At 45.2% G+C, this 27,018-nt stretch overlaps 3 protein-coding genes across 4 annotated transcripts in view; 1 reads left to right on the top strand and 2 right to left on the bottom strand.

The window, feature by feature from the left end:
* LOC121298066 (semaphorin-3A-like) overlaps nucleotides 1–3,623 on the bottom strand; it is a 58,479-nt gene extending 54,856 nt beyond the window's left edge. The window contains exons 1-2 of one of the 2 annotated variants that reach the window (XM_041224847.1): nucleotides 3,253–3,623; nucleotides 1,358–2,498 (exon numbers count right to left, since the gene is read on the bottom strand). In XM_041224847.1, the coding sequence (XP_041080781.1) occupies nucleotides 1,358–1,511 (154 nt within the window). In that variant the 5' untranslated portion in view covers nucleotides 1,512–2,498; nucleotides 3,253–3,623. The remainder of the gene's footprint in view (nucleotides 1–1,357; nucleotides 2,499–3,252) is intronic. The other variant, XM_041224848.1, reaches the window with a different exon arrangement.
* Nucleotides 3,624–8,891: 5,268 nt separating this feature from the next.
* On the bottom strand, nucleotides 8,892–19,053 carry LOC121298068 (transforming protein RhoA). The gene is made up of 5 exons (XM_041224850.1): nucleotides 18,946–19,053; nucleotides 11,452–11,609; nucleotides 11,083–11,203; nucleotides 10,246–10,376; nucleotides 8,892–9,298 (listed from the first exon to the last, which is right to left on the bottom strand). The coding sequence occupies exons 2-5, from the start codon at nucleotides 11,605–11,607 to the stop codon at nucleotides 9,125–9,127; spliced, it is 582 nt and encodes a 193-aa protein (XP_041080784.1). The 5' UTR covers nucleotides 11,608–11,609; nucleotides 18,946–19,053; the 3' UTR covers nucleotides 8,892–9,124.
* Nucleotides 19,054–19,611: 558 nt separating this feature from the next.
* Nucleotides 19,612–24,459, top strand: LOC121298069 (T-cell leukemia translocation-altered gene protein homolog). Its single transcript, XM_041224851.1, has 3 exons — nucleotides 19,612–19,968; nucleotides 21,035–21,089; nucleotides 21,906–24,459. Exons 1-3 carry the CDS (start codon nucleotides 19,758–19,760, stop codon nucleotides 21,946–21,948), a joined length of 309 nt encoding a protein of 102 aa, XP_041080785.1. The 5' UTR covers nucleotides 19,612–19,757; the 3' UTR covers nucleotides 21,949–24,459.
* The last annotated feature ends 2,559 nt before the right edge of the window (nucleotides 24,460–27,018 follow it).

Genomic DNA, 27,018 nt, shown 5'->3' with positions numbered 1-27,018 from the left:
CCAACACTGCACAAACACACTGAGACAACACAGCCAACACTGCACAAACACACTGAGACAACACAGCCAACACTGCACAAACACACTGAGACAACACAGCCAACACTGCACAAACACACTGAGACAACACAGCCAACACTGCACAAACACACTGAGACAACACAGCCAACACTGCCAAAACACTGAGCAGCCAACACTGCACAAACACACTGAGACAACACAGCCAACACTGCACAAACACACTGAGACAACACAGCCAACACTGCACAAACACACTGAGACAACACAGCCAACACTGCACAAACACACAGAGACAACACAGCCAACACTGCACAAACACACTGAGACAACACAGCACAAACACCAGACAACACACACTGCACAAACACACTGAGACAACACAGCCAACACTGCACAAACACACTGAGACAACACAGCCAACACTGCACACACTGAGACAACACAGCCAACACTGCACACACTGAGACAACACAGCCAACACTGCACAAACACACTGAGACAACACAGCCAACACTGCACAAACACACTGAGACAACACAGCCAACACTGCACAAACACACTGAGACAGCACAGCAGGTATTACACAAACACATATTGAGTGCCATAAGCCGGGCAGCTTACAGGAACTTGTGATATTTCTAAGCATGTTTTTCAAAAAAAAAAAAAAATCAGTTTAAGTATGGTGTGAATACACTGTTAAACATCCATCTGCCAGGAATTAGAATTACCGAAAGAAACTTAATATCAATGACGTTTAGCTAGCAGTCTTTTCCAACACCCTCTGCCAAAAAGCACAGGGGCAGAGGAAAGAATGCAGATTGATTGGTTAGATTTTTGTTTTTCATTGAACCTCCAAATGCTGGATATTCAATACTTAATGGAAGAAATCCTTTTTTATAAAAAAATAAAAAAATAAAAAATGAAAATAAAGTATGAGCAAGCATCTTAATAAAATGTATCATCTCAATTCTCTTTTATCTCCCAATAAATAAAATAACAAATAATCAAATAAAGTAATTAATGAATTAATGAAATAATGAAATTTTTTAAAAAAATACAATTCTCCCTTCTGATTCCACTTTCTGACTGGTACTGGAAATAAAACTGCTGACAGTGAATCAGTGAGAAGCCCTTTCCTGTGGAACTATAACACAATCTAATGCACCATATGAGTGAACCCTCAATCAACCTCATTTGAAAAATAGTGACTGTGCAGTAACACAGAGAACCGAGAGTTTCAATTTGAGCCCTGAATGATGCCGATGAAGCTCAGAGTCTGGGAACACGGTTGGATGGTATAAGATGTGCAGAAGGAGGCAGTTCTCGCTCCTCTTACCTGTAAAGGTGAAGCGTAGTCTGGGCTGGGAGGGCCTCCATGCAGAGGTGAGAGGGAGTCCCACACTGGATAAAAGAAGCACCTGAGCCAGCAGCAGGGTCTTTCCACAGCTCCACTGCTGCCTCCCTCCTCGGAGCACACCGTTCCAGCACATGTTTCTCCGAACAGACCAGGGAAACAGCGAGGGCACAAGAACAAGTTTAGAAGTTGGTCCGGTTGTAGGGATCCTGAAGCAATGACAGTCACTTGAAGTCACGCTCCCAGCTCAGCCAACACAGCAACTGACTGATGGCAGGCTATTTTACCACTACCCCCTTTCCCAAAAATCAGTGCACAGCTCCGGATTTTTCCCAAGCCCCTTGCGGAAACGATTCTCCCCGTCAATCGAGATCCCACAAATAGAGGCACAGCTGGAAAGGGCCGCCTCCGGACCCACAGAGCTGACCTCTGAACCCCTTGGGGTTGCCAGCAGAGGCTTCAATTGGAACGCAGCTGAGCTCTGCAGAGTGCCGAGGGAGAGCAGAGGCTTGGCTACTGGCAGCAGCGTGAGGCAAGTCAGCAGAGAGAAGCTGGGATTAGCCAGACAGCAGTGCCAAGGTTTCTGCAAAGAAACTCAGAAATAATTATTGATCAGTGCCTTTACACAGCCAGAATGTGGCTAAAACAAAGAAACAAGCCTGCTCCTTCTTTCTGTTCCCCAAACAATAATGTTCAAATCCTATTCCAGCCCCCTGAAGGACAGCAGCAGTGCCGAGGTTTGCTGTTTCTCTTGCAGTTCTCTTCACTTTACTGGAATGCTTTCCCCTCTGTGTCGGTGGCACGGCGGTGTGCTTTCTGCTCTGTCCTGCTTGTATCATCCCTCCTCAGAGGAGAGCTGCTTCTGCAACAGAACTGAAAACCACAGAAGTCCCTTCACTAGCACAGTACGAGAAAGGGTAAGGAAGTCTTTAAAAATACAAATGCACATAAAAACGGGTATTTAAAGGGTAGCACGACTTCCCTCCTCTCTCTCTCTCTCTTTCTCTCTCTCTCTCTCTCTCTCTCTCTCTCTCTGCTGTTGTTAAATACAGTGTTTCACCCTGAGCAAGTCACTCCCTTCTGCACAGGAGGGGTGGGAATGCAGCTTCCAAGCTGCAACCACCTGTTAAAATGAAGATATAGTAATAATAACACTGTGTAACAATTTTTTTTTTTTTTTTTTTTGTTCCTGGGTAGTAAGTGTTATTTCCTAATTGCTTATGCCTCAAAAGTATAGAAAATGGCTATTATTCCCCACAAACTTTGCTTTTGTGACCAGGACAGTGATCTTTCAAAATATCACTATTTCCAATGGGAAAATGGGAAAATGTGTGTCTTTTCGTTCACATAAAGTCAGAAAAAAACAACATATGAATCCAAATTAACATGTATTTATACTAAAGTAATACAAAAATGACTACAAAAGATTTAGAAGTGAGTAGTTTTTCGAGATTTAAATACAGTATAATCGTAAATCTCGAAAAACTACTCACTTCTAAATCTTTTGTAGTCATTTTTGTATTACTTTAGTATAAATACATGTTAATTTGGATTCATATGTTGTTTTTTTTGACTTTATGTGAACGAAAAGACACACATTTGCCCGTTTTTCCATTGGAAATAGTGATATTTTGAAAAATCACTGTCCTGGTCACAAAAGCAAAGTTTGTGGGGAATAATAGCCATTTTCTATACTTTTGAGGCATAAGCAATTAGGAAATAAAACTTACTACCAAGGAAAAAAATTAATAATAATAATAATAATAATAATAATAATAATAATAATAATAATAATAATAATAATAGTGTCGCCCAAGAGAAGGTCAACTCCACAACTCCAAGAGGACCAATCCAGCCAGCTGTGAATAATCACTCACTCAGTTCAGGGGAGTTTACCAGGAACAGCTGCCATTGTGCAGCTTGGCAATTATTCCTATTCTCATTTATATTCAAACGTGAACCACCGTGAGCGGGGCTGTCCCACACGTTAGCAGCCCAGATTCCCTGGTGGTCTGCAGTCCATGCCAGTTGCCTGTCTGTTTTGAAGACAGACTCCCGTCTCCTCCAGGTAGATTCTTTGCTCCAGTTGCAGCCTCTCTGTGTGTAACCCAGCTGTCGTGTGTAAAGTTTGCTGTAAAGTCTCTGTGCTCTGGCTGTCTAACCTCCCCTCTGCAAGTCCCCAGCTTGTCTCCTTGTTGGAGTGCCACTGACGTTGCTAACCCCGGGAGCTGCACCTGACTGTAACCTCTGCTGAGACGAAGGTTGTTGCTTACGACGAAAGGGGGGGGGGGGGGGGGGGGGGTCTTTCAGGGAGGTTCCCAACACACAACATAAAACGGGCCAGACTCCCTCCTGTCATGGAAGTTATTGACAGTTAAAAGCTCTGCCAAGGGAATGTGAAAGGAGATTTGTTCCAAGCCTGCAATCTTGACTCTTTACACGCGATTTGAACTTCACTCTGCCTCTGGAATGCAGAGAGCCGTCACACCCCGTCCCTGCTTTGTGGCGTCCCCCTGCAAGCTGCAGATTCAAGGTGCAGCGTTCCTACAGGCTCTTACACACAGAACTAAAGTCAAGGGGACAGAAGCAGTGTACTGCTGATGAAGACATACAACAAAGCATTGGGCCAGTTTAGTTTGTTTCTTTTAAGTTAAACCTTTAGAAGTTATAAATGAATGAATTACATATTCAAATCGTAGAGACCCATAGCCTCGCCATAGGCATGCAGTATCTTCAGAAGTGAAGCAATCTAGTCGTTTTGGAGGTGACCCTCGTTCAGCCCTGTATACCACCTCTAACAGCCTCCTGAAATGAACGCATGTTTATTGCTGTCTTCATTCATAGCTAGAAGCCCCTCAAAGGCAAGACACTGAGCAATACTAACTAGTAAAAAACATGTTGACAAGCTGCAATTCTTTTCGATGTCTGCAATCATGAAAACACATTTGTCCGAGGATCACACCAGTTTCTTTGGGTATTGCTGCATTTCTTGTTGCCTAGGCTATAGGTTTGCCTGGTTGTTTGTCCAGGAGCCTGTTATCTACTCTCTCAGCTCCCTCTCCTGGGTACAACTGATAAAGTTATCAGCTCTGACTGCAGTACCAGCAAGCCACTTTCTCAGCAAATAGCAAAAACACTCAGGCACATAAACAGCAATGCCATTTCAATACATAACTCCAGAGGGGTCCTGTACAGGGTCCAGCGCACCGGTCAGCCAGAACCTGCGTGTGGCACTGAGACCCCAGGGCGTCTGGGCTGTAGTTAGTGAGTTTCTTTGAAAGCTGGTCAGTGGAAAGGGATCTCCGTGTCACACCATGTCACACCCCCACCCACCTGCATTACAGGTTTCGTCCAGCAACGTTCTGGCTCCTAGTCTGAGCTGAGAAGAGCCAGTAAATGCAAGACGATTCTCTCTCGCTCTGGAAATCATGCAGCCAGTCGAGGGCTGCCAGCAGTTCATCCAAACGCACTGTTACTGAAAGAAATGCAACACTTCAATAAAGCACCTGGAAACCAGCGAGGAGAAACAAGTAAGAGTGGGTTCTAATGGTCACCACAAAGGTGTCATCGTGGGACTCCCAGCAGGGAAAGCGAGCGGAGAGAAGAGGGCCGGTCAGGCAATGAGATCATGCACCGCATTTAATACACCAATTACAAACAGCTTGAGGAATTGTGCTTTTAAATAGTCCAACCGCACACTGTTGCAGGCATACAAATCCCAGGGCCCAAGCATAGGGAAATAACCTAGATGAGGTGCAGAATTACACTGAGGCTCTATGTGTGCAGCATTGCTATTGTTGGGAACTGCAGGATATTGTGTTGATGCTGCAGAGCTAATCATGCAATGCACACGCACAGTTAAATAACACAGCACAACGTACTATAGCGGCAAATGAAAGCCCTCACAGTTTGCTATGCAGATGCGATGCGTTTGCAGTGTATTTCTGCACAAGGCACTGACTCTCCTACTTATACCTGATGTGAGATTGAGACACACTGGACTTTAGAAAGCTGTTTCCCATGAACAGCTTTAACTTTAGGAAAGGAAAGGCAAAGAGCTGTGCTCATAGTGATCGAGATGGAAAGAGATGCCTGGAAGTGTTCTCCCTCCAGTGTGAAGTTAACTAGCTTATGAGCAAGTGAAAGGTTCCAGTGCTCTTTTTCAGCTTTCTGATAGCAGTGGGCAAAGTGCTGTTTGATAAACGCTCTAGATATGAATGTTTCTTCCTGCAAACATGGTCGCCATGTACACAGCACGCTTTGATCAAGCAGGAGAATTGATTACTGCTTGCCGTCAATCCAGGTGGGCAGAAAGTACTTTTCCAACACTGCAGAAGGAGAAACTGCAGGGTTTGTTTGTTTGTGTGTGTGTGTGTGTGTGTGTGTGTGTGTGTGTGTGTGAGTGTCTCTGTGTGTGAGTGTGTGTGTGTGGAGCCTGTGTGATAATTTTGCAGTTTATCTATCATGCATTACTTTAATTCCTCTCTGAGCTTTCTTTGTACAGTATCTGCCTTATTACCATATATGAATTGTTCTGTGCCACACTAGCAACATACTGCACTTTTACAACGCAGACTCGACTAATTTGGTCATTTGTGCAAAGGCAACAGGTCCGGTTTCTGTCTTAAAGACCTTACACTGCCACCTGCTGGTAAACGGAAACACTGCAACGCGTGTTTGTGTCACCGAGAGATTCGAGAGAAATCAGCTTTCTGCTTTTTGAGGCTTCGTGACGACATCTAGTGGCCGTCTGGTATAATGACAGGTACCGGAGCAGTACTCTGCCATTTTAAGTCCAAATCTGCTGCACTTCTCACGCGGATCCGCTCTATCGCTGAACTCATTATAGCTTTTTGGGCAATACTAGAATATGAATGCTTTCAGAATACACACATTTGTCAGTTTTAATCGTGCGGTGTTCGTTTTTGTAATGGTTATTTAATTGTTAAAAAGACTCACCGTGCTGATATTGCATGTATTTTATCACATTAACGTCTTGGCTTAAGTACATTTTTTGACAGACAAAACCCGCAGTGGAAGAAACAGAAATTATCTGCAAAGCTCTGCCATGCCACTGGATTGCGCGGAGTGATAATTCATTACACGCCTGTCTGATTGCATCACGGTTATTCTTCCGCGTTACACGAGCGAAACTGCGCTTTGTGGCAAAATAAAATAGGGCCGTTTGAAACTGTCTAATGGAAATGCCGGATTTGTGTCATTATTATTATTATTATTATTATTATTATTATTATTATTATTATTATTACTTTGCTTGCATTGATTTTTTCGGTGTTGCTTCTGTTAAATTAGCGTACTGCTTAAAATGCATAAATAATAAAAATATTCAAAAATAACAAATTCACTAATATGATCTCCTTTCTCAAACCTGAAAAATATATACGTGTTGGCTGCCTTGTTACACCGTGGAGCACCCTCTGTGGATAACGCGTTAGATGTAGGAGGTGTGTGTGCGCACGTCAGGGATGAGCCAGTCGATTCTCAGCTGCAGAGCACCGCTCTCTCTTTAAAACCCCTGTCTGTCTCTGACTGGGGCGGGACGTTTTCTGAGCTCATTGACGACTTCGGTTTATAAATAGTGGTGCTCACTGTTTCTAAAAATAGCCCACTATATAAAGCCAGGCGCTGTGAGCCCGGTTCCTCCAGTGCTCTCGGATAGACGATGGGAAAACACAGCGGCACAGTCTGTTACACAGGCTTGAGTCATCCTCGGTCTTTATAACTCAACAGCAAACCGCTTATTCGTAGTGCTGAACTTGCAGTTCAACCTCGAAAAACTAGGAATTCAGGAGCTGGGTGCACCGGCCAAGGCTGGAGACAAGGCAGCTGGAAAGCTGATGAAAGATTGTAGTTTACAGTTTCTTACAAGACAGTCTGGTGGGACTCAGAGATGACTTCGCTTAGTTTGACCTGGCGTTTCCTTTCTGTGTTCAAGTACCATAGAGTTCACAGGGGTGTAAGGCAGGGTTTGGCTCCACCTATAGTACAATATATGAATGACACTTTGTAGCACACGCATTGCAGTGTTGTGCTGCATTATAATGGTATTGTGTTCTACATTGCATGTGTTTTTAGTCTGCGCACCTCCTTCCTTACACTGTGTCTGTCTCCAGTGTGATCTTCAGGGTTTTGAGAAGTGGCACAGTCAGAGATGGTACTGTTTAAAGATAGGGCTCCTTAAAAAACAAGGGCAAGCAAAGCAAATGATCTTACAACAAGCGTGGGTCTGCAGAGGACTGACACACATGGAAACCAATCAGAATGCAACACTGGGCCAGTGCTGTTCATATACCACATGGGCTTACAGAAAGGGAGAGGTGCTTGACTCATGCCAGACCAGTATCCTGAGCAAAGAGCCAAGCTGCAGGACAGGATGAATGACAGCCTTGTTCCACCAGGGAGGCTTTTTGTTATTTCCTACCAGCACTATTACCAGCCTTTATTACACACTTCTGCTCTCGACTCTTCATTTTGTTATGTTACTTCAGGAATATGGAGATGGAAAATCGTTCAAAGGCTTGGTTGCTGTAGGTCTCCCAAATACATTTCTTTTTGAATGTTTTGTTATTATGGGATTCCAAGTGCAATAGATGGCCCGTTTCAGAAATCTCAATATTTACAGTAAAGGAATCCCCTTTTGTATGGTCAGTGGTCTCACACTGTGTCAGTGGTCAATGGCAGAGGCAGGGTCTCATTGTTTGGACTTTCTTTCTGAACCTCAGTCCAAGCCTTCCACCTAAGCTGGCGAGATCTCTCACTTACTGCTCTAGTTATACAAATAAATTAAAAAATAAATAAATAAATAAATAAACTGAAAATCAACACCAAAATAAAAACACCTGACAATTTTTTTTTTAACCAAACCTCACAATGTCCGCTTTTATTGGCAGCTTTGCATATTAAAAGTGGATCTGTTGGTTATATTAACAGTAATTTATTATAGAAAGTTACTGAGCCTTTATACAAATCAATGTCCTCTATGTGTGCATGTGACAACCCATTTTCACTTACCAACCCCTTTGATTTTTTATTTCCAAATACTTTTTGTTTTGTTTTCTTAAAAATTACAGAGAGACATACACACACTCTACAAGTTTAGCATTTAGGAAATTCACTTTTACAAAAAACAGTGTGACTCATAAATCAACTACAATTTAAAAATAGAAATAAGAAGTGGAAGCTGGAATAAACAAGGCCAGTGGTTTCCTTGTCTGGTAAACAGACTTGAGAAAACAGGTAGACATTCCTACGTCTGCCTAGGGGTGTGTGAACGGACAGGATGCGATGGGACACGCAGGACACAGAGGGACAGGACAGGTGAACGCAGAGCCCAGGAGAGCTGCAAACTGCACTAGGACCAGCTCTGCATCGAGGTGTTCTGTAACCAATAATACAGGTACAGCAAACATACAAAACAAACTAAAAAAAAACATTTCGTTTTGAGTGTTTAATTCTGGTAAACGACTTTCCTTTTCATCTTTGTGTTAAAAAAAAAAAAAAAAAAAAAAATGGAACTTGTTACAGATCAATAAAAACAAAAAAAGGACAACTGGAAGGCCAGACTGCTGAAAGACACTAGGATCACACTACGATTAACAAACATCAACTGGGAGGTTTTGAAATCAAGTTAATGGCTGTAGAGAGAGTTTGGGGATGGGGGGCCTGCCTGGGCTCGCCTGCTTTCTCCTTTCTCTGGGAGTACAGACACTTTCACTTTGTTTAGTTTCTTTACAAAAGAAGGCATTTTGATTGTTTTTTGCCACGTCGGGCCTGTAGCGCCGCCCTGGTGGCCATCTCGAACACCTCCCTCACGCCGTCCTTTGTCTTGGCTGAGCACTCCATGTAGCCAAAGGCACCGATGCGGTTTGCCATGTCCCGGCCCTCCTCTGGCTTCACTGGCTCCTGCAGGGGGAGAGGAGAGGGCTGTGAGCTTCCCCTTAATCTGCTACACATCTAACTCTAAGAGGAACCCTGTTTAAACATTAACAAACTATCTTAACCTATTACAGTCATCCTGTGAAGCCCTCCATCACTGTGCTGATAAAACCCCATGTGTACAGCTTGGGTTACCCCTTTCCATTTATTCAGTGCTTGTCAGGCACTTCAGGTCCAATTTATTTTCACATGCGCTGTTTACTTTACATGCACGGTTTAAAATATTTCACCCCCCTCCCCCCAGAGTAAAACGGGTTTAAAAGGCACTGGATTGCAAAGGCACACTCAGTACTACATCTCTAGCCAAGCCCCACCCCTTGTTCGCTGTAATCTTCACATACCTCTTTATAGACGTGCATACTGATCAATCCTCTCCTGATCACTCGCTTAATCACCAAACTCCTCAATAATGCGATCCGAGTCGTTATTTTATTACTATAACATCAAAAAGCTCTGCAAATGTCTGTGATATTCTTTGAACACTGGATGCAGAAGCAGCCCTCTCCTTTGTTTATAACTTATCTATGTGATGCACGGGGAACAGATACACCCTTTTTTTCAGGTTCATTTAGCTCCTATTGGTCTCACTCAGCCATTGAAAGGTTTTCTCTGCTTTTTCCAGAGAAAAAACGACTACAGACCTGTGCTTTACGTCTTTTTGATGATGTTGAACAGGGTCCAACATCGGACTGGAAAGGGAAAATCGTAATGTCGGACCTGGTCTGACACAGGACCGCAAAGGGTTAAAGATTCAATGAATACCCTTCTGTTGTCACATCGTGCTACATTAAAAACACAGCTGACCTCTGTATGGGACAGTGCTGAACTTTGTATATTTGAATCCCCAGTTGAGCCCCACCTGGCCCTGGTTCAGGCAGGTCCCTGCCCTGTGCCCTGTGCCCTGCTCCCTGTACCTGTTTCATCTTGGCCAGCTCGCGGCGCGTGTGCTCGTCGTTCCTCAGGTCCTTCTTGTTCCCGACCAGGATGATGGGCACATTAGGGCAGAAATGCTTCACCTCCGGAGTCCACTTCTCAGGGATGTTTTCTAAAAAAAGACCAGTTCAAACTATGCAGGTAAACCGTGGGTGCCTCCATGCAGATTCAGGGCCCTCGCTTCCACTGTGCTGCCATGACAAGGCTTCACTTATTTTTAAATAGCAAGGTTCAGATGTGCTGCTATAATAGCTCTATCTGTAATTACAACCGTTTCATATTTTACATTAGTTTTCATACTGCAGGTCCCTTAAGCTGGCATACATCATTTAAATGAAGAGGCACATGCAACACAACTTAAGAGGAAGTGGAAAATGCATTTGTTAAATCAGTTGTTGAAGATTACTTTAATCCAAGGGGATGTGTTTTACACTGCAAAACAAATACATCTTAATACTGTGCTATTACAGCAGCTGTGACTCTGTGCTGCAGCTTAGTCACAGACTGTGTAGGTGTATTCAGTATTGAGCAATGCTGTGACTCGAGGCTAGTTCAAGGAAATTAAATCTGCACTATACCTATACTGTAAGGTGTGAACAGAAATAGTGCCAGACAGACTTCTTGTGGTTACTTCTCTTAACAAAAGCATTTGCCATTTTGATTATTTACACAATATTTTCACATTGCAGGCTTAAACAAACGCACTTGAACTGCACCACCCAGAGCGGCTGCGTGCCAGTCTCACACTTACCTGCTTTGACTAGATTATCCACTGCAATAAGACAGCCCTGAAGGAGTCTGAATTGTGAAACGCTTACCTAAACTGTCTGGACTGTCTATGGAGAAGCACATGAGGATAACGTCTGTGTCGGGGTAGGACAGAGGCCTGAGCCGATCATAGTCCTCCTGTCCGGCTGTGTCCCAGAGAGCCAGCTCCACCTTCGAGAGAAAGAGAGATGGAGACAGAGATCCTTTAGTGAACTCATTTTACTGCTCGAGGTTGATCGTGGGTTACAGGTTTCTAGATTCAGACTTGTTAATCCGCTCTGCAGTGGCAATGCTTTGTAACTTTGTAGGCGAGAGAGACAGGGTGTCCCACAACGTGGGCACTGTAGCAACACCCTACAAGTCAGATGAGACTTTCTCTTAAAATGGGACAGCCTGAGAGCCCTGTGGGGGGAGCTCACCTGTTTGCTGTCCACCTCGATGTCAGCTACGTAGTTCTCAAAGACTGTCGGGACATAGACCTCTGGAAACTGGTCCTTACTGAAGACTATCAGCAGACAGGTCTTTCCACAGGCCCCGTCGCCCACGATCACCAGCTTCTTACGGATCGCTGCCATGTCTGTGGAGAGAAAGCACCAGGGTCAGGGGGTGTGCGCGCCACGCAACAAGACAGGACGCAGGACCAGCCTGCTGTCGTATAGGAGACAGCAAGGCAACAATAGCAGCTGGGATTGAAGGTTTGTATTTCACTTCCCGTCATGATACAGTTCATGAAAACAGCTATTAATAATTACAGTGCTGCCTCTTTAAAAGAGGAGTCAGCATGCTGCAGCACTCACACCCACCAACTAGAAACCAAAAGTAAAACCTCTGGGTTTTTTGGGGGTTTTTTTGTCCCGTACTGTCTATTTTGATTTGGAAAGTGATTCTTACACCTACTGCAACAGCCAGCTGGAACATATTGTTATTTTACCATTTCCTCAAATGAAAGTCACAGAATCAGTCAGCTGAGACTTGGTATTGGCTCATTCATTTCAGCCAATCACAGCACCCATATCCTAGAGTGTTACGGGAAACGTGTCCCTGAACAACTTAATGAGCATCTTTAATACTCTGAACAACCTTTCAAAAACACAGGGATGGAAATAGACTCCCATTGCACAGCTCTTTCACCATGTCAGGTTTTAATACGAGCTTGGTTAACCAGTGTATAGGTAACAAGCTCATGTGTCTTCTTAGTAAACAACTCACCAGGAATCAATAAAAACTGTTATGCAATGGGAGCCTTATCTTCATTACGGAAACAGTTTGCTTAATGCCAGGGAGGTGCACACTGATGTCACACACCCCTGCCCCTATCCTGAAATCACCAGGCTGCACAGTACAGCATTTAGGGAACTGCCATTATGGTGCCATCTACATTAACAACTAGAACTACAGTGCCGGTCTTTGCAGATCACACATTCAGTATCCTAGACAGTGATACTCAACTCTGGCTTGCGATATCCAATCCAGTCCAGATTTTTACTCCAAGCAGGTTCTAATACAGTTCATTGAAGCTGCTAAGAGGTAATTAACTAAATTTAGGACGTGGTTGAAATAAAGACCAGGACTGGAATAGATCTTGATGGGCAGAGTTCTAGACAGTAACAGTACTGTGTAGCAAGATATCCACTTCACAAATAACTAGAACGACACAGTGTTTCTCTTGTGAGTACACACAGGAATGGAAATTAGACTGCATAGCAGTGTCATACACTCCAGGATTGAATACAAGCAGGATTATAAAGCTCAGGGGTGTCCTATTAAAATCTCGTAGTAAAACCAGGAATGGCTCAAACTGCAATGCAATGAGTATGAGATACAGTATGTGAGTTTTAAATTTAAAAAAAAAGTTACAATTTCTGAATGGAGAGACAATTGAATACCATGGGGCATCCTGCCGTGGTCCTTTTGAAAGTCACTAAATGCAGCTGTGTTTTCCAAACTGGCTGGGCTGCTTAAATTTACCATGCAAATGCAACCCATGCGAAGTGGACCGATGGACAGGGGACGCACTGCCAGGCAGTTCCAGTCAGGAATGTCCAGACTTTGATAGAGGGTTGAAAGGATGCACTTTGGTCGATATGCTCTCAGAAATGATGACTTCCAGGAAACGATCACGTATCACTGCAGAACAATTTCAACACCTTCCAGCTCAGGTCACTGAATCCACATCAGTGCTGACAGCCCGCGGTGCTGCACACCCCACACCGGCTGCTGTGGCATCATTTTTTGGCTTGATTGTAGCAGCAGAGTTGTTTTCCCCTTTACACACTTAAAACTACAACACTGACGATGACAATGAATTCAGCGCACTGAGAAATTGTATCAAGTACTTTCACTTCCCCTCCTTGATCACTCTCCGACTAGAACAGAGGATCTCTTTCAAGCAACTAAATACTATGTTCGTTTAATAGTTGAAGTAAAGGTGAAAGACTAATAGAGATGTTTAACTGGAAATCCAGTGGGGCAGATATACAGCAACCTCATTTTACTGGAGAACACCTATCATGCAAGGTTACGTACAGTTAGTTAGTCCAAGATTAGTGCTAACCGCTAGTCTGTGAAACCACCCCTTTGCCTTATTTCACCCCTTCCTTAAAAAGAGTCGATAGAGGAGACAATCACATGAAGAAAAGGAACCTTGATTACCAGAGTAATTTCAGCTGCCCCAGCACCACAACCTACAATTACAAGCACAGCAAAATGACTGAAGTCAGGACGTCCTGCGTCCATCCAGACATCTTTACAGTGTGTACCAAGCAGATGAGCACACCTGTTTTGAAATATATATTCATCACAGCCCCAGAGCCAGCTACAGCAACTCCCGAGCCAAACTATAACAGCAGCCGACATTCTTCATGAAAAGTGGTACTTGGAGTCGGGCTGTATTTATCATTCAAGAACCAAAATCTGTTAGGTGGCAAATCAAGTGACTGTGTTGAAAGCCTGGACTGCTTTGCCAACCATTCAAATACAGTTTTGCTGTACAAAATAATTCCCATTACTAGTTAACTTAGGGGAAAAAAATAAAACTATCGATTTATTAATCAAATTGTAATATAAAAAGGTGTCACAAACCTGTGATTGGAATACACACCAGCCTGCACGAGATCACAGATTCACTTTCACACAATAAGCAGTCTGGAGGAACCACACGATTAAGTCAAATAAATAAATGACTCCATCACACACTGCAGTGTGGAAAGTAAACAAACAGAAGCCCCGAGCGATTCAAAGCCTTCCACAGCAGCTTTCCAACTCAAACGCCCAACACTGAAACACAAGGCAGCTTTGAAGGGAGAGCGCGCTCAATCACTGCATTGTGCTGTTCGGAAGCAGACTGTTTTGACTCTCAGCAGACGTTTGTTACAGAAGAACTAGAATGAGAGCCAACGCTTGACTCAAAGACTGAGCCATCCTGTCCAGGAAACAGACTCCCTGCAGAAATCGAACTACTGTATGTTAAGATGCACTGTCCCTCTCAAACACTTTTTAAAACACATATTTAAGAAGCCTGTTACCTTTTACTAGAAGGTGAAGCTGAAATATATCAGTTCAGTTTTACTTTCTTAATTTGTGGTCTAAACAGTTTGAATAAGTCACTTCTAACTTTCTACTGCTGCAAGTACAAGTTCTTATGGAGGGGAAGAACTTGTGTCCCTGCAGAAGATTGTTTTACAATCTAGGAGTTTAGGCTGCTCAGTGTTCTAGCAATAGGAACCGACACAAAGGTAGGTAACTAGAAGACAAGAAGCACACATCACCAAATGCTGTGCATCTCCTGTTAAACCAGTTTGGGACCTATTGAGGGGATGAGGCTGCGAGTAATAGACTATACCATGCAGGGATAGCAATAAGACACAAGTTCTGAATCATTACCAGAGAGGGACAGAATCCTCTGGCATAGTTCTGATCAATCTTAGTAAACTGAATGAAGCAGTGAGTACTGTGGTCACAGTGTGGTCTCCAAACCGTGTTAGAGAGACATGCACACGTTACAGGGGCGGAGGCTGGGCTCGGACCGGAGACCCCACACACCGCTAGAGAGCATCTTCACCACAACGCACACACACCAGCGGGGCTCTTTTGCACAGCAATCCAGGCGCTTGGTTGTGGTGTGTGCCCAGTCTCCGCCCTGTTACACACAAGGGAGGCTGTGCCCTGTTGATAAACAGGCAGACACTATTCCAATACTAAAAGGATAGGGCAGGATTTTCCTCGTTCGACTGTGTAGTGTATGCGGTTCTGCAGCCTATTCTGTTTTTTGGTGAGGGATCCTGTCTCGACTGTGTAGTGTATGCGGTTCTGCACGCCTATTCTGTTTTTTGGTGAGGGATCCTGTCTCGACTGTGTAGTGTATGCGGTACTGCAGCCTATTCTGTTTTTTGGTGAGGGATCCTGTCTCGACTGTGTAGTGTATGCGGTAAAAAAAAATCCTGTCTCGACTGTGTAATGCGGTACTGCAGCCTATTCTGTTTTTTGGTGAGGGATCCTGTCTCGACTGTGTAGTGTATGCGGTACTGCAGCCTATTCTGTTTTTTGGTGAGGGATCCTGTCTCGACTGTGTAGTGTATGCGGTACTGCAGCCTATTCTGTTTTTTGGTGAGGGATCCTGTCTCGACTGTGTAGTGTATGCGGTACTGCCTATTCTGTTTTTTGGTGAGGGATCCTGTCTCGACTGTGTAGTGTATGCGGTACTGCACGCCTATTCCTACTGTGTAGTGTATGCGGTACTGCAGCCTATTCTGTTTTTTGGTGAGGGATCCTGTCTCGACTGTGTAGTGTATGCGGTACTGCAGCCTATTCTGTTTTTTGGTGAGGGATCCTGTCTCGACTGTGTAGTGTATGCGGTACTGCAGCCTATTCTGTTTTTTGGTGAGGGATCCTGTCTCGACTGTGTAGTGTATGCGGTACTGCAGCCTATTCTGTTTTTTGGTGAGGGATCCTGTCTCGACTGTGTAGTGTATGCGGTTCTGCACGCCTATTCTGTTTTTTGGTGAGGGATCCTGTCTCGACTGTGTAGTGTATGCGGTTCTGCACGCCTATTCTGTTTTTTGGTGAGGGATCCTGTCTCGACTGTGTAGTGTATGCGGTGTGTATCCTGTCTCGACTGTGTAGTGTATGCGGTACTGCACGCCTATTCTGTTTTTTGGTGAGGGATCCGGTCTCGACTGTGTAGTGTATGCGGTACTGCACGCCTATTCTGTTTTTTGGTATAGGAAATAGTCTTAAGGCTAGGCCCTAGGAAAGTGTAGTAATGACACTATTTCCACTGGCACGAAGAAAAGCAAATAAACCACAACTTACTGATCTCAGAGGAACAAAATCTACTCCCAGCTACAAAACAAGCATCTGGTGCTATTTATTTGGTCATTACCAATATAGCCAAAACTTCAGCATCATCCAAACTATACCTTACCCCAGAACACACCACTATTTATGTACAGTAGCTGGGAATCAGGATTCAAAATCAATAATGCAACATTAAAGTAATAAAATAGTTATCTCGAGCTAAGCAAATAGGACTTTAACTTGTTTAAGAGGTGTACGCACATTTCAGGCAGAACAGCAACAGTGTTTTATAAATTGATAATACACTTAAAGCTTTTTTCACAACGTGAGCCTTTGTTAAAAAAATTAATAACTGCCTCCCCAAAAGTCACTGAAAGATTACACTGCCAGGACCAGTCAATGACTGGACAGGTAGGTCTGGACTGCAATGTGCATGCTTTACACAAACCACAACTCCTGTTTTACAAGATGACAGTAAAGTATGCCCTCCTAGAAAAGGTGGGAACAAGCTACTGTACATAGTACAGAGGAGGTAACGAGACTCATATTGCATAGCTGTTTCAGCTTTTTCCAGGTTTCATTACAAGCTTGTTTAGCCACAGTATACAGGGTACAAGCTCAGGTGTACCATCGTAATGGATCAAGCTGCAATGCAATAGGAGCCTTATTCCCATCCCTGTAGAGACTACTGCAGTACCCCAGGATAGCAACTGCAGAGGGATTGATCCACCTGAAAACACAACGCAGTTAACAAGTGTACTGGGGGAATGGGAATAATGTCATGAGGAATTCTACAAGATGGCTGTTGACTTGTTTCAGAACAAATCACAGTACCGTGTCAAGCTGCTGCACTACCAACTTCGCTCTGGCATTCAAAGCTTGCCATAACAACAGCCATGTCAGCAGGGAGGAACTGGAGCTGAACGATTCAAAACGCCACAATTACCCGGAGCTCTGTCAAGGCATTTGCTACGTATAGAATCGGTTTCGGGTAAACCCAAGAAACAATCACAACATTAATCGCATGGGGTAGCAATTTGAAAAGCAAGCGTTTCTAAAACGTCACACCCCACGTAAGTAGGGTGGCCAAAAAAACAAAACCACAACAAAATATGAGTGAAGCGCGTACTGGAAATGCTATCTAACTGATACTGCGTTATTGAACTGGAGGGCACAGCCAGGTTTTGTAGTGTGTCCCTAAATGTAACACGACCCCGACATGTGTAAATAAGTAACTCTGTCCTGTGCTACTTATTTATCGCAGGGCTTTTAAGGTGTCCCCACTATCCACACCAAGGCAAAACAAATATAACATGGTCACACTGACAAAAGTGAAGCTCAACGTGTTTTTACCCAACGCCCTCAACCCCATACAACAGCCGTGCTATTATAGATCGCGTTGCGCTGGTTTGGGATGCAGACACGTACAAGGAAGGGCAGCCTCGTCCTTCTCAGAGCCGCATTGCACCCCGTCCCAAGTATCTGCCCCACACGGGCCCGGTTGTTTCAACGGATTTTCCTTGGGTTGGGTCACTTTAGCCCCCCTCCAACAGTAAGATGGCGTCAGACAGCAACAGATGGCTGTTTGTATCTCGGGTCGCTGCTGGGGGAGGAAGCGCCAGGCTGTGGCTCCTTCTTTGTCAATCTCGGTGCTATTGTTTCGCCCACCAGATCATTATCAAACAACGAGGCCATCACATTACCAATATCTTTAACCATACTTTAAAACAAACCGAGATGCGTTTAAAAACCCGGCTCGGAATCTCCATTTTCTTTTTTCTAAATTGGCATAAAAACAAAGAGGAGGCCTTCGTTATTTTGAATTGCTGACGATACGCTCAGTGAGGAAACAAAACGACTAACACAGCCCCAAACTGAAACGTTCAAGTATATTCCGGTTAATACCTGATCTGTTAATTACAAAAAAAAAAAAAAAAAAAAAGAAGAAAACTTAGGAAAAAAGTAGATTTGAAACCCGCCAACACTTTCCCGCTGCTATTGCCAAAGAGCCTGCTTTATATCAAATCTGTATTTCTTCTAGGCAAGAAAAGGTTGTGTATTTACAAATATGTCACCTTACTAAAAATATTTGTTTGGTTCTCTATTTGAATATTTTACTGAAATCTGCCTGTTACTAAGTCTAGTTAAAATATTTACTTCATCACCAATGTATATGAAAATCAAGATTCATACCAGACCAAATACACGGTTCTGAATTGATCAACAGTATTTAAAAGTAGCAAAAAAAACAAAACAAAACACATTCAATATCTAAAACAGTCGTTCCTACAAACAAACGGCAGATGTGTACGGCTTGTGTTAAATCTTTAGAAGCGCTTCAAATTCCGCTTGGGTGACATTATAGACATTATAGACAGATAACTTGAACATACTGTTATGCTTTTTAAACGAGATGTTTCAGATTCGGCAATGTAATCGCAGAAGAAAAAACACGCATAGACGGCAAAACAACTCGCTGAATGTACAGTCTCAGCAGCACCCGTCTCGATTCACTGGCCAAGTTTTATTTGTTTCGAGATCGCATTTGGAGAATCTCTCGAGTTACACGAACGCCGCGGAGCACACCCGCCGAGACGGGGCTGCTAAACGGGGCTTACCTGCGCTTCGGCTACACCGCTTACTCTCTACCGAAATTCCCGGTTCAATCCGCCTCTCCGTTACAACGCAAACCCGGCTCTCGCGTGGACGCGCACGGGCGGGAGAAGCGCGCCCCCGCCTTTTCTGGGGACGAGCACGGGCCACGCCTGCGCGGTCACGGGCGAGGGGACATGGCTGCGGCATGAGGAGCCTCATATTGCACGCCAGGTTTTACTTGGAGCTCGGTTACACACAGCGGGCAGGTAACAAGCCCAGGTGTGTCTTAACAAGCTGACAGCAAACCAGGAGTGGCTCGAACCGCCATACAATGAGCGGCTTTCTGTTGCCATCCCTGACTTGGCAGACGAGATGTCTTGAAATCTCCTGCTAATAAAAACAAACGCCACTCTCTCAGGCACTGCACTCGATACCCCTTTATTTGACACTAGCAGTGTTCCCCAGAAAACACAGCGAGTAAACCGATCCCCGCACTTTCAGCTTGCCTGGGCACAGACTGCCTTACATCACGTGACGCTGATTTAGCATCCACAGCAACAGATTCGATACAATAAATAAAATACAAAAATACAAAAAACAGAACGACAAGCCAGTTATTACATTAGCATTCAAGAGAATCGCGTTTCTTGAAAATAAGTGGCCTAAACGTGTAGGTTTTCTGTACGTACATGTAGAAAGTATCGTTAGAAGCAGTAATGCAATCTGCCAGCACGGTTTCTCCGCCTCGGTGGATGGTGCTGGCGGAAGGCGCTGACAGTTTGCCCAAAGCCCGCAGCGTGTTTGTAATGTTGCGAGCCAGCGCTGTCCTGCAGCAATGGAGGCACCGTGGTATTTAGAGATCGTCTCGTATACTGTAGACTGCCTGCTGTCCTTCCTCACGGAGTTTGGTCAAGACTGGGCCGCCAATGATACGAGAGTGTCGATCTTCAAAATCCTGCTGGGCTGGCTGCTGATCAGTCTGGTGTCCATTCACTTTGCTTGGAAAGTGTACGGGACAACTGTCAACGACATGTACTACCGGCAAGGTGAGCTGAGTAGCTTTGATCTTATTATTATTATTATTATTATTATTATTATTATTATTATTATTATTATTATCAGAGTGTTTCAAACCAGTACAAAATCTACTGGCAGCGGTCTTTTAAGGGGGCTGCTATACCAGTACAAATTATACTGCCAGTAAAACGCCCCCTAAAAGACTGCTGTCATTGATTAACATCAGTGAAAGATCAATACTGTGCTGCATTGGGTTAGGGTTAGAGAAGGTGAGTTCGTGTTGTGCAGCAGCCTCAGTGCCAGTCATAATCCTAGCTAGTAACAGCTGTTCATGTTTTATTTTTCGGTTTGTTTCGTTTTATTTGTTGTTGGTCTGAATAGTTTGTCCACGGATCCTAGACCACATCATATACAGACCTCTTCGTAAACAAACCAAAACCTCGAACTATCACAGGGAGGGAAATAAAACTCATTGCATAGCAGTTCGATCCATGCCTGGTTTTACTATGAGTCTAATAAGACGCACCTGAGTCTGTTACCTGTACACTGTGGCTAATCTAGCTTGTATTAAAACCTGGAAAGAGTCAAAGTGCCTTGCAGTAGGAGTCCTATTTCCTGCATAGCCACCTGGAAAGGATGGTAACGTGTAGTTTTTGGTACAAGGTTATGTGATGAGAATGAAACACAATTATTTGATGCTGTTTAATGAGCAATGTTTTGCTTTTTGTCTTCTATCACTGTGGATCCTTGTATTGTGACCCTGTCTCCTGTTATGTTATGTCCTGTAACTCGCTGATACGCAACGGATCGCTGCGCTGGAGCCCATGTTGACTGTCAGGTTGATGTGACAGAGCCCCTGTTGAATGGCAGGTTGATGTGACGGAGCCCCTGTTGACTGGCAGGTTGACGTGACGGAGCCCCTGTTGACTGGCAGGTTGATGTGACGGAGCCCCTGTTGAATGGCAGGTTGATGTGATGGAGCCCCTGTTGAATGGCAGGTTAATGTGACGGAGCCCCTGTTGAATGGCAGGTTGATGTGACGGAGCCCCTGTTGAATGGCAGGTTGATGTGACAGATGTCTTTGTTCTTCCGCAGGCACTGGTGGCCAGAATGGAGGCACCCCAGAGACAGCACCAAACTTCAACGGCTGGTAGGTTCCCCACGGTGATGGAGAGGGGCAGGGCTTGTGTACTGAGGGGCAGTGGAGACGGGAGGGGGGTGAAGCAGGGTCCCCACGGTGATGGAGAGGGGCGGGGCTTGTGTACTGAGGGGCAGTGGAGATGGGAGGGGGGTGAAGCAGGGTCCCCGCGGTGATGGAGAGGGGCAGGGCTTGTGTACTGAGGGGCAGTGGAGACGGGAGGGGGGTGAAGCAGGGTCCCCACGGTGATGGAGAGGGGCAGGGCTTGTGTACTGAGGGGCAGTGGAGATGGGAGGGGGGTGAAGCAGGGTCCCCGCGGTAATGAAGAGGGGCAGGGCTTGTGTACTGAGGGGCAGTGGAGACGGGAGGGGGGTGAAGCGGGGTCCCCACGGTGATGGAGAGGGGCAGGGCTTGTGTACTGAGGGGCAGTGGAGACGGGAGGGGGGTGAAGCGGGGTCCCCACGGTGATGGAGAGGGGCAGGGCTTGTGTACTGAGGGGCAGTGGAGACGGAAGGGGTATGAAACACTGACTCCCTTGCTTTTGTTGAAGTTGAGGGGCAGAGCTAGTGATGCTTTTTATATTAGGAATAGGATTGTGTAAGATCCTAGTAAATTCAATATAAAAGCAAAAGACTCTGCTTTTAGGCTGTTTCTGCTGTAGCGTTTTACAAAGGCTGTGCATTTCAACACGGGGACTGCTACACATGTCTGCGCATAGTGATTTTTCTCTCTATTAGGGCCGGTCTCTTTTGTGAATAGTTATATTGTCAGTGTAAGGTTACAGTGTCTTGTTTATTTGAAATGACATTTTTATTTGATTTTTTCCAGGGAGAGTTCTGCTGGGGACGGCTCCAAACCACGGCGGGAGTGAGGACCTTGCTGTGACCTGCCGCGCCTGTGTGGCCAATCAGATTGTAGAGCCTTGCATCTCAACCAGTCACATCTGGAGGAGGGTTGTTCAGAGACGTGTGGCCCGCCCCCTTGGCTCGTAGATGTAGCACTTTGTATTTTGTGTTTTTTTTAAAACAGCACAGGTTTAACCTAGGGCACCAGGGGAAGCAGTGAATCCCAAGCCTTCCTGCCCTAACTAACGGGGTATTTATTGTATACAGGCTAATTCTCTGACAGACTGGGGGCTCAGTTGAATTCTGCTTGCAGCCTCTGGCTTCGCGTCTCCCTCAATGTCTGCATCAGCTCTTCATTGCAATGTATTCACTTTTGCACGGCTGAGAATTGGTTTTGCATTTATTTTGATCCCTAACTGATATTCGTAGGAACCCGTTAAGTACCAAATTAAATGCTCTTTGGAGAAATCCTATCATAACAATTTAGCTAAAGAGAACATTTAAATAACTGGTAGGTGACACTTCAAAATGCTCCCAAAAATTACAAACTAGCCTCAACTGAGGATGGTGGCACTTAATGGGAGACTGTTCCTAGTGATATCAGTGAAAATTGTGCATGTGTATAATTTACTGTATATCACATTGTAAATTGTAATCAGGATGCAAAGAGAAACATTCAGAGCTGTCTCAGCACTGGAAAGACACTTTCCCCAGTTTGTAACGATGTCAAATCATGCACTGCACGTGAAGTACCTGTTCTCTGCAAGGGGAGAGCGTTTGTCCAAGCTTGAATTAATAGGCAGCTTCTGAAGATTGAACTCCTGGGAACCTTGGTTATTTCCATCAGCAATGCTTTACATTCAATTCAGGTGTCAACGGAGTGCTACCCAGCGTTTCGAAATCACATTTCTCTGAGTTAGCTTTCTAACATTGCTTTACTCTGGCTAACAGATGACTCCATGTGCACTAGGACAGTTTGAGACAGTTCAGGCTTTTCCACTCGCATCGCAGTGCATTCTGGTCCTTTTGACCTGTCTCAGGTACCTTTCACAGCAGGACATCACTTACCAGCATGCATTGGGAACAGTCTGACCTGTCCCAAACGGTCCTAGTGTGCATGGAGTCACCTGGTGACCCAAGTCTTTGAGATATCTGCGTATTCCAAGCCAAAGCCACTGAGAATGAAAAGAGCTGCAGCTGAACTCATCGCACTCGGGCTGATCAGCGGTACGGAAACCACATGGATTTTAAACGCGAGGTTAAGCTCTCTTTCTTTCCGGATTGTCTTTGCTTTTTAAACCAGGGTAACCCCGCAGTTATTTAGACTTGTGCACTTTTAATCTTGTTGCTTGTTTTCTGATCCTGTGTTCAGTGCTCTCCAGACGGTGGTCACTCTGGTCCCAGATGGTACCTCTCCGTCCCACACTGGCTCACACAGGGCAGGCACGGTGCTGTTCTTCATCTGTGAGCCAGGGTGCAGACCCACACTCTCACACCACGGCCCTGTGCTTTCACCACTGAGGGCCGTAGTCTGTGGAAGGTGCCAGCCTTAGTAGAGCTGCAAGGTAGTAATGGCTTTCTATCTCAGCACTTTCAATCGTGGGGTTTGGAAGCTCTACTAATGTTAGCGGCTCCAATCAGTCAATCAATCCAAACCTTTATCTAATCAGAACAATTTCTCTTTAACACTGATGACCTGGCAAGAGGCTCACGCCACAGCAGCAATCAACATCAAACCCAATAAATGAGGAGTACAAAAACAAAGTACAGCTCCATGCCACTTCTGCCTTGCTGCTCAAAGAGGGGCACTGTACTGAAGAGTCTCCGACTTGCACATTCCCTGGAATTTGTCCCAGAGAAAGAGGCCATGGCCGGAGAGAGCGCTGGATAGAAGCTGACGGGATGATTTTCTTGACTTGACTAATAGAGGGCGCTAGTTCATTAATTTAATTGAAGACAGTAGGGCTCCCTGGTGGGTCAAGGGGGCTTTCAGTTAATTTTTGTTTTTTTGAATGATTATTATTTAATAAAAAATATTTTTTGAGACACTAGTTCTAGTTCCCTAGTCCTCCCTATTTTGTCAGTAGATTTTTAGCACTTCAGTTCTGTTGCTAAGCACATTTATTAGCTGCAGTATATCTCTCTTGTGTTATTTTTATTTCGACTCTGCATTGACACTGAGTGACGTGTCTGGAATTGAGGAAGCTTCAGACTTGCAGGTGTTTCTCGAGCTACACTGTTAGATCGGGGGGGTATCAAGCTGGTGTAATGTCTGGTAAAAGTCCTGTCTGTCACTTATATCAACACTAAATAATTCTGTACACTTCTCAACCTGATATGGTGTTCCAAGAACTGGAATGGAAACTCTGAATTGACAAGTTTGATCTGCTCTTTAAAAACACGTTTTAAAAAAGTGGGGTGTTTACTGAGCCGTTTGCCTTGTGCTCTGTGTTCCCAGAGCAAAGCTGGCAGACAGCTGTGCAAACAGACTGGCGGTTTGCAGTCGTGGCCGCTGGTGCTCAGTTCTGCGTGCGTGCGTGTGTTTTAAATGCTGAACTCCCTTTAACATGACTGTTTATTCTTTTTATTCCTGTTGACGTTTCTTGAACGGTGGATTTTATTAGACCCCTCCTTTCATTACACTAGTAACAAAGGACCAGTGAAACGGTAAACAAGATTGATCAAAAGCACACATTTGTTTTTACACATTACACATAACAACAGTGCAGGCTGGTTTCACAGAGCCCGGTGAGCACCGAGGGTAGATCAGGGCGAATCTGGATCTCTGAAACCAGCCGAATTAGGTCATTTCATTACCATGGGAATATAAACATCAGCGTCTATGAGGGGAGTTCATCTTCTCTGCCGAGCAGCCTGCAGTGTCGAGAGTGGACAAGTGTCTCTTTGTGTAACATTGTGTGGATTATTCATTGTGAGATTTTTAATAAATTCTACCAGTTCTGATGATGAAAGTCTATTGTTTTTGTTTTGTTCTTCTATGTAATGATGTGCTATCAGCAAGCAGTGCTGGGTGTGAGCAGGAGCAGTGTGCAGTGACAGTGTATGCACTGGGGTTGCTATCAGTGTGCAGTGACAGTGTATCCACTGGGGATGCTATCAGTTTGCAGTGACAGTGTATGCACTGGGGATGCTATCAGTGTGCAGTGACAGTGTATGCACTGGGGTTGCTATCAGTGTGCAGTGACAGTGTATGCACTGGGGATGCTATCAGTGTGCAGTGACAGTGTATGCACTGGGGATGCTATCAGTGTGCAGTGACAGTGTATGCACTGGGGTTGCTATCAGTGTGCAGTGACAGTGTATGCACTGGGGTTGCTATCAGTGTGCAGTGACAGTGTATGCACTGGGGTTGCTATCAGTGTGCAGTGACAGTGTATGCACTGGGGTTGCTATCAGTGTGCAGTGACAGTGTATGCACTGGGGTTGCTATCAGTGTGCAGTGACAGTGTATGCACTGGGGTTGCTATCAGTGTGCAGTGACAGTGTATGCACTGGGGATGCTATCAGTGTGCAGTGACAGTGTATCCACTGGGGATGCTATCAGTGTGCAGTGACAGTGTATGCACTGGGGTTGCTATCAGTGTGCAGTGACAGTGTATGCACTGGGGTTGCTATCAGTGTGCAGTGACAGTGTATGCACTGGGGATGCTATCAGTGTGCAGTGACAGTGTATGCACTGGGGTTGCTATCAGTGTGCAGTGACAGTGTATGCACTGGGGATGCTATCAGTGTGCAGTGACAGTGTATGCACTGGGGTTGCTATCAGTGTGCAGTGACAGTGTATGCACTGGGGATGCTATCAGTGTGCAGTGACAGTGTATGCACTGGGGATGCTATCAGTGTGCAGTGACAGTGTATGCACTGGGGTTGCTATCAGTGTGCAGTGACAGTGTATGCACTGGGGTTGCTATCAGTGTGCAGTGACAGTGTATGCACTGGGGTTGCTATCAGTGTGCAGTGACAGTGTACGCACTGGGGATGCTATCAGTGTGCAGTGACAGTGTACGCACTGGGGTCGCTATCAGTGTGCAGTGACAGTGTACGCACTGGGGTCGCTATCAGTGTGCAGTGACAGTGTATGCACTGGGGTTGCTATCAGTGTGCAGTGACAGTGTATGCACTGGGGTTGCTATCAGTGTGCAGTGACAGTGTATGCACTGGGGTTGCTATCAGTGTGCAGTGACAGTGTATGCACTGGGGATGCTATCAGTGTGCAGTGACAGTGTATGCACTGGGGTCGCTATCAGTGTGCAGTGACAGTGTATGCACTGGGGTCGCTATCAGTGTGCAGTGACAGTGTATGCACTGGGGATGCTATCAGTGTGCAGTGACAGTGTATGCACTGGGGATGCTATCAGTGTGCAGTGACAGTGTATGCACTGGGGATGCTATCAGTGTGCAGTGACAGTGTATGCACTGGGGTTGCTATCAGTGTGCAGTGACAGTGTATGCACTGGGGATGCTATCAGTGTGCAGTGACAGTGTATGCACTGGGGTTGCTATCAGTGTGCAGTGACAGTGTATGCACTGGGGTTGCTATCAGTGTGCAGTGACAGTGTATGCACTGGGGTTGCTATCAGTGTGCAGTGACAGTGTATGCACTGGGGTTGCTATCAGTGTGCAGTGACAGTGTATGCACTGGGGTTGCTATCAGTGTGCAGTGACAGTGTATGCACTGGGGTTGCTATCAGTGTGCAGTGACAGTGTATGCACTGGGGTTGCTATCAGTGTGCAGTGACAGTGTATGCACTGGGGATGCTATCAGTGTGCAGTGACAGTGTATGCACTGGGGATGCTATCAGTGTGCAGTGACAGTGTATGCACTGGGGATGCTATCAGTGTGCAGTGACAGTGTATGCACTGGGGTTGCTATCAGTGTGCAGTGACAGTGTATGCACTGGGGTTGCTATCAGTGTGCAGTGACAGTGTATGCACTGGGGTTGCTATCAGTGTGCAGTGACAGTGTATGCACTGGGGTTGCTATCAGTGTGCAGTGACAGTGTATGCACTGGGGTCGCTATCAGTGTGCAGTGACAGTGTATGCACTGGGGTTGCTATCAGTGTGCAGTGACAGT

This window comes from Polyodon spathula, chromosome 23, assembly GCF_017654505.1.
Source record: "Polyodon spathula isolate WHYD16114869_AA chromosome 23, ASM1765450v1, whole genome shotgun sequence".
Taxonomy (NCBI): Eukaryota; Metazoa; Chordata; class Actinopteri; order Acipenseriformes; family Polyodontidae; genus Polyodon; species Polyodon spathula.
The sequence above is the reverse complement of the archived record's forward strand: the minus strand, read 5'-3'. Positions and strand labels throughout refer to the sequence as shown.

What these genes read in the sequence shown, in the direction of transcription:
- LOC121298069 (XM_041224851.1), top strand. Translation starts at nt 19,758, where the DNA reads ATGGAGGCACCGTGGTATTTAGAGATCGTCTCGTATACTGTAGACTGC. An exon ending in CGACATGTACTACCGGCAAG is followed by an intron (nt 19,969 to 21,034) that starts GTGAGCTGAGTA and finishes GTTCTTCCGCAG; the next exon opens with GCACTGGTGGCCAGAATGGA. An exon ending in GCACCAAACTTCAACGGCTG is followed by an intron (nt 21,090 to 21,905) that starts GTAGGTTCCCCA and finishes GATTTTTTCCAG; the next exon opens with GGAGAGTTCTGCTGGGGACG.
- LOC121298068 (XM_041224850.1), bottom strand. Translation starts at nt 11,607, where the DNA reads ATGGCAGCGATCCGTAAGAAGCTGGTGATCGTGGGCGACGGGGCCTGT. An exon ending in AGACAGTCCAGACAGTTTAG is followed by an intron (nt 10,377 to 11,082) that starts GTAAGCGTTTCA and finishes GTCTTTTTTTAG; the next exon opens with AAAACATCCCTGAGAAGTGG. An exon ending in AGCTGGCCAAGATGAAACAG is followed by an intron (nt 9,299 to 10,245) that starts GTACAGGGAGCA and finishes CTCCCCCTGCAG; the next exon opens with GAGCCAGTGAAGCCAGAGGA.